General features: G+C 54.3%; 2 protein-coding genes across 2 annotated transcripts; both read right to left on the minus strand.

The window, feature by feature from the left end:
- Nucleotides 1-687: 687 nt before the first annotated feature.
- TGME49_252090 (hypothetical protein) lies at nucleotides 688-1,459 on the minus strand (the record flags this gene model as incomplete). The annotated part of the gene is made up of 2 exons (XM_018780971.1): nucleotides 1,311-1,459; nucleotides 688-789 (listed from the first exon to the last, which is right to left on the minus strand). Exons 1-2 carry the CDS (start codon nucleotides 1,413-1,415, stop codon nucleotides 688-690), a joined length of 207 nt encoding a protein of 68 aa, XP_018638222.1. The 5' UTR covers nucleotides 1,416-1,459.
- Nucleotides 1,460-1,505: 46 nt separating this feature from the next.
- On the minus strand, nucleotides 1,506-2,843 carry TGME49_252080 (hypothetical protein). The gene has a single exon (XM_018780970.1). It carries the CDS (start codon nucleotides 2,041-2,043, stop codon nucleotides 1,621-1,623), a length of 423 nt encoding a protein of 140 aa, XP_018638221.1. The 5' UTR covers nucleotides 2,044-2,843; the 3' UTR covers nucleotides 1,506-1,620.
- Nucleotides 2,844-6,950: the final 4,107 nt, after the last annotated feature.

Genomic DNA, 6,950 nt, shown 5'->3' on the forward strand with positions numbered 1-6,950 from the left:
CCACTGCCATGCGGCATGATCGATGAACAACACAGCGTGCCTATGTTGCAGACACATTCGGCTTCACACAGTTCGCGACTCGAGGCGGAGGTTAAGAGCGCGAACGATGAACAAGCTCACCATTTGAGGCGCCTCGTTTGCGCTGCACGCTAGAACACCCTGAGGTCACACATGGCATGCATCCCACTGCTCCACAGTAGCGCTGCAGTGCTGAAGAAATGCCAGGTCTCAGTCGATCCACTTCAGGAGGTGGAAGGAACATTGTGCGATGCGATGCTTGCTTCAGTAACCTCGAAGGCCAATGAAAATCAGACCCTTCTATGTCTAGTGTGCTCGCTCGAGAAGAGATTCAGCTCATACGACCGTTGAGGAACATCAGGCCAGCCGGATCGCTAAACACAGTATCCAGGCACTGCTGTGTGTGTTGCTGCGCAGGTGTGCCGTAAGTCCAAGGTATCAGTGTAATCACGATGACACTCTGAAGATGGAGCAGGTGGGTCGTTGATATTGCTGGCTGATGCATATCGATGACATATCAGCATATCAATGTGTTGGCGTGTGTGCGGGCGGTGGACACAATTTTGGGGCAAAGGTGAGGAGGAAGTGGTTCCGTCTCACCGGGTGCATAACCCAGACAGTAGGCTGCCTTGGAGGGAAGCACGGAGGCTCAGAGTTCTGCGAATTTACCTATCCCCCGATGGCATCCACCACACACTTACTCTGATAAACAGTGGGGGTGCTTCTTTCGACTCGAACTCTCCAACTCACGCGCGTAAACATGATTTGCTTCTGAAGCGCACATGCACGTGGCAGGCGATTCCCGTACGCCAGTCCTGACAGCTGTTCCACCGGGTCGTGAAGCACCAGCGCATGGATCCTGGGATCACGGCGACAACTGACTCTTCACGAACTGGAAAAACAGACCGGTACCAGCCTATTAAAATGTTCTCTTTCGAATAAACGATACTCGACGTTGACGGTTCACTGGCCCATTCCTTAGAGCACGACTTCAAGAGCAATGGCATGTGCGAAACCGTGCTTTGTATCATTGATATCTTCGCAATAGTGGCTGCAGAACCGGCCCCTCTGACGTCGAAACGCGATGACATCAGGCGCTTCGTCACGTCGTCTGCTGTTCAAGACCGGCGTTCATAAGGTCGGCTTTTCCAGGCAGTCTCCGGAAACGTCTTCCAGCAGTCCAAAATCGAGGGGCGAACACCGTATGATGTGCAGACAAAGAGTCGAGGAACATGCAGGCGCTATCTTGTGGAGTGGAAGCCCAGACACAGTCAACCATCAGGTCAGCTTACATCCAAGGAACAGGAAATCAACGGTGTTCTTGTTGCGGCGCACGACACAGGCCATCCTCCAGAATCTGGAGAACGAGCCTGTATAGACGGGTGTACACCAGGCATACTGGTCGACGTCGATGGTCTTCCTGTGAGGTTGGTTGTGTTTGGAGCGGGGGGAGTTGCATCTGTAGTGCCCGCTGTCGCAAGCGATTCCGGGGATACGGGCCGCTGCGCGATAGTGTGAAGGCCGGCGACCGGAGTCTGGGTGGCAGCTGCAGATCTCTGGAGTTAGCATTTTTTGAGTGGCAAAGACACAAGTGGAGTGCTTTCAGGAAGGTGGCCAGACGGTGTGTCGTGTCCCAGTGGTAGAGATGGCGCTAGTACGGGGCCCGGTGTCAGATGTGGCAATGGGGTCTCTGTTGACGTCGGCGAACGCTGCCCCAACGGAGGGACATGTATCGAGGGTGGTTTGGAGCGCGACGGTTTGAGCAAACCACACTTGAAGGAGCTGGCGCTTTTTGGAGTGCGACGGAGCAGGCGAACGAGAGCGACTCTCTGATTCGGCGGGGTGCAGGAGTGTGGCGGTGGACACTGGCGCTGGACTCGGTGGCAACAGACCGCTTGCAGTTGGCACATATTCTAGTGCTGACGACGAATAATCAGACGCTTGTTGGCTGAACTCCAAACTCGGCTGCTGCTGTAGAGATGACGATGACCCGGGAATTGGTTCGGCGAATTCTTGCGCCACCATGTGCCTCCTCGACGTACCCGCCGGTGAAGTCCGGAGACTGTATCCAGCCAGAGTGACCTCGGCAAAGCCATAGCACTGCTGCGTGACGTGCCGTCATCAGGGCTCGCCCAAGTTCTCCGAGAGAGATGCTTCCGTTTCTGTTTCCTTTTGCCTGAAGGGAGGTGGCTGAGATGGTCCGCTGCCAGAGTAACGACCAGGATGAATCGACCCAGCACACTGTCGACAAACCTTATAACGATACATCCGTCACGCGGCCTCTTGCGTGACGGACTACGCCGACGCAGTCTTTGTTTTCGATGACCAGGAAAGCTTCCGGGGCGGCAAATAATGTCAACGACCGACACACGAGCGCAATAGTGTGGCGGTGCCACCTCCAGACGGTTAACGCTACGTGGCGCTCTAGTTACCAGAATTATATAAGGCACTTGGCGGCGTCGCCACAGCTCTTACCGGTTCCTGTCAAGGCCTGGTTCTGGAGAGAGGACGTGTGTCGGAGAGGGAGAGAAAAGTCGCTGGCTCGACTCTTGTCTGGCGCGGTATCGAAGGCCGCCCGTCGACGCAGATTTATGCGTCTGTTCTGGCGCATGGCCGGATGTCGAAGACAGCAAGCTGTGGATTTCCTGCCCGACGGGCGTCTGCTTGACGTTTCAGGTCTTCCGCTTTTTTTGGTGCACTATGCGTTCGGTACAGTGGATTGTCCAATTATTGAACTCCTACGTCGTTGTGTTCCGGGGGCTGTGGATGGATCCTTCCTAAAGACCATGCGACAGGCAATGTAATCGTCAACAGGATGATCTTCCTTGCTCCAAGAGCCCTCTCTGGATCATGCCTCTCCCCATAAGTTCTGAATGGAAAGATCCGCGAACGTCACATCGCGAGTCGACGTGTGCGGAAGTCCTGACAGCATTAACAACACACAGACACGGATAAACAGCACCGTCTGGGAGCTGTGGAGAGGTACAACTCTCATGAGCCAAGGCTGGCCGGGTCACAGGTTGCTCCTCCCCAATGGATGTGCACATTTATGGATCTGCAGTGAGACAGGGACACTGCAGCGTACACGCATACCACGGACTCTACACTGAGGAGGAACAACGCGGACAATTTTTTGGAAGTACTGTAAGCAATAACATCCACTTTGTAGAATTTCATCATCTGAATACGAATGGCATTTAACATCATGAGACGGCCGTAGACGCACATGGTATCTTTCAGCGCCAAGCCCAAGACATGCGGATAGGAGCATCAAGAGCAAGTTCTACATGCTGGCGATGCTGATGCTGCATTGCCTGGGCAGATTCGACTCACTCACCGCCTGAGACGCCACCAGATTCTGTAGCATGACTATCACCAGCCAGCTCTGATTCATGTCTCGGTGATTCCTGGGAGTTTCGTACAAAGAGGCCTTCGGCCGCACCGCTTGTTTCTGGATCCCTCGCTATGGTGTTCAAGTAGGCACCTTCCTGAATGTGAACTTGCCCGAGGCAATAGTGATTTTGCCGCTACCAGCTGACCCATCGCCACCCATTTGTCTGCCACATAGATCAGCAGTTCCTTTTCCAAATTGTTTCCACAACCCTCAATCTTCTGTGCGCTTCTTTGCTCTGCCATCTTACAAATAAATTCTGGGCATCGCGCCTTAATTTCTGATCTTGAGTCTGACTCAAGGAACCCTGCCCATTTCTGGTAGCTCCACACTGCTACCAAGCACTATTCCCGTAAGTGAGCCCTCGGGGGGGGGGGGTCTTAGAAGCACTTCTCACACACGGAGCACTTGAGACAGATATTGTCGCGAGTCCGCCTGATGATGGCTTTCTTTGACGTTTACGGCGGCGATTGGCTGAGCACACAGAACAGCACCCGTAGCCCGGCGCCCCAGAATGTCTCAGCGGCGGAGCCGGTGGGATTCCCGTGACAGTCCGCCTGTATTGCACTGCTCCCACACGCAAGAGAACTCCTTTCTGTATCGCAGAGTCGCTTGAGAAACTACTGTACAGATCAGTTACGCAAATCGGAGCCGGCTACAAGTTGTCGGGGTTCTGGAAATGCCAGCATCTACTGGTGGGTCGAGATGCATGTTCAGTGAGAGATGGCCATCTGCGAAGTGATCAGTGCGCCTCGATAGCTTTCGCGCACTGTCATCTTGTCTTGTCGGGCAGACCCGATTACCTTTTGCTCAACCTGTCGTGGTCTCTGTTTCTGACGCTCGCTTAGTTGTTCCTCCCCCAGAAGAGGTTCCGTTGTCGGGTATTTACTGTACCAGGGCACCTGAGGCAAGCCGCTTCTTCCATGCATTTGCCTGTGCCCGTAGCGTCCCTGCCCGCCCTCTCTGGGGCATTGTCTACCAGCTGTCTTCGTCTGGCATCTTATCGTTACCTAGTCAAGAGTAGATGAGACGGATTCTGATTGATGCTCCGCAAAATGCGGGACGCAAACGTGTTCTGCGATATACATATCCATATTGGCCACTCAAGTGTCAGCCTCCCTAGCTTTCTTCCTCAGCATCGAATCTTCTATTTTCACATAAGATTGCACGGTCATTCTAGAGGTTCTACTCCTGCCTGCCGTATCTAACTCGATATGCCCATACACCCGAAAAAGGCTTCAGCTCGAGTCAGCAGCTTCCCTGCTGACATTTTGACCTGCAGCCCACTGGCAAGCTTGAAGTAATGGCAACACATTAAAGACATTGAGGTCGAAATAAGCTTGGTATACGTGCTGCAGCACATGTATCGAAGAAAGCTATCTTGGTGTTGCAATGGGACAAGACTATCCGTGAAAGAAGCACTCTCTCGGTTCCAACCTCTGACAACGCTGCCGAGGTCCTGCAGGAAATACACAAACGCCCCGGCCTCGGTACGACGGCTTCTGCTTTTTAAACAGGCGAATGTCAGCTCTCCGGATGAGATGGCGCTGTCGCTAGTCCTCGGGCTTGATCATTCGTCCAGGATGGTGATGAGGCCTCGCCTTCGGAGCTCGGCATATCCGCTCCAACTGCCTGAAGCTTCTCCTCTACTTTCTTCACGATACACTCCAGCTTTCTCGCATCTTGCACCCGTAGACGTAACCGCCTGCTGAACGCCCTTGTCGTGTCCGCCTCCCAGTGCTGCATTTGTAACTGAGTACGACAGGCAGATTTACTCACGGTGGCGTGACCAGCGTTCTGCTTCACGAAGCTGCCCTCAACTCTCCATTTGCCTCGTAGCTGCCGCACGCGCTTCTTGAAGCGATTCAGCGCAAGCTTCGCGAATACCCACTCGGCCAGACAGTGCAGCAGTACAGGTCATGTGTAGTGCGCTCACGGCACTTCGTGCGAAACCTGACCCGCTCTCCCGTTCGTATGCGGCTACGGGGCCTTGTCAGAGGCTTCTTGAAACAACCAAAACAACATAGCACACAGGCAGAGTCGAGGTGGCGGCACCCATAATGTGACCAACCTCCGTTCAGCGCCACATCGCATCCGACGTACGAAATAGACACGCTGCGTGAGTGCAAGGGTGGTGGACATGTACTAGATACAGACATGTTCGGAGCGGCGGTATGCTTCATGGACAGACATACCCCTACGAAGTAGTAGACATAATATAGCGACGTGCACGGCTGGGAAAACGCATCACTGTTGTTAACACGACTGCCTGACTGTGGTTGTAGTTCTACAACTCACAGCGATTACGCGATTGACGCCCGGGACTGGAAACCCCCTGCACAGGTACAGCTGGCACCGGCGCCGCAGCCTCCTCTGGAGTGCCATCACTCCCCGTCCCAGTGGGTGTCCTGGACGCCGGCAACGCCTCTAGCGTTTCCTCGTGACTCTCACTGCCAGTCACTTGGTGATGACGCGTATCCGTTTTTGTGTGGTCGTCATCATGCGGCCCTCGAGCACCAAGAACGCCCACAAACGATCCCGCAATCCCTACGCACAGCAGGGTTCCCACGCAAACGTTTTGGGACAGCGCGCGGGCTGTAGGAATCCAGTTAGTACTCGTCCGTTTGTAAATCACTAGCTCCAAAGAGCAGGTGAAGGTTGCAAGTGCCGTTCCCGCGGCAAATAGCACGGCCACCATTTGTCTTTAGCACACGGTGTCTCATGCGGTTTGACGCACCAAAGGAAATGAAAAGCAGGCCGGCGAAACGGACATGTGATACTGGTACTGGGGTCTTGCCGCTGTGGTGACAGGCCACAAACTACTCGCATTCGCGAGCAACAGCACAGTGTTCCGACGTGGAGCGAGGGACGTGAGCAGCGTCGTCCGTCTCTGCAATAGAGCCCAGTTCTTCTCGAGTGGTGGTAATGACTGAGTAGACGTTGTCCTCGCTTGGACTCTGTCCCCCGCTATTACGGTTAGCTGTAGTAAAGGCTGACGGTGAAGCGTGAAGCAACGTGCGGACAGAGACGACATCCTTGCCAGCAGAGCAAATGCGCTGAGTGACGCTGTGTGGCAGCGTAGGCACAGCTGGAGGCATCTGCGGGGTCGTCGCGGTGGAACGACAGGGGTTTCGACGCTAGCATGGCGCTCAAGCAAAGAAGCAAACTGTGGGACACTGGCCGAGAACTGTTCGGTTCCGTCCTGATGCTGTTCTTGGTCCGCCACCCAGGGAAACCAGCCTGCAATTCTCGCTTGTCGTCCCGCTTCTATAAGTCTCATTGCCAAACGGAATTCTACCTCTCGCGCCCCACAGAAACCTGAACAGGGAGTAAGGATTCATCACTCAGGGGTCAACGAGTTTGGCCAGCAGCTTCGATATGGTTATATATCCATCAGTCGCAGGGTGGCTGTTGCCCCAGCCGCAAGCGCGATTTATGGCTAGTGTCTTCCCAGCTAAGTGTGGCTTCAGCCGCGAAATGAAAGATGGTGGACAGTGTTCAGGCCAAAAAGCAATGTTGTGTACAGCTTATCCCGTTCACA

Source organism: Toxoplasma gondii, chromosome III (genome assembly GCF_000006565.2).
Source record: "Toxoplasma gondii ME49 chromosome III, whole genome shotgun sequence".
NCBI classification, from domain to species: domain Eukaryota; phylum Apicomplexa; class Conoidasida; order Eucoccidiorida; family Sarcocystidae; genus Toxoplasma; species Toxoplasma gondii.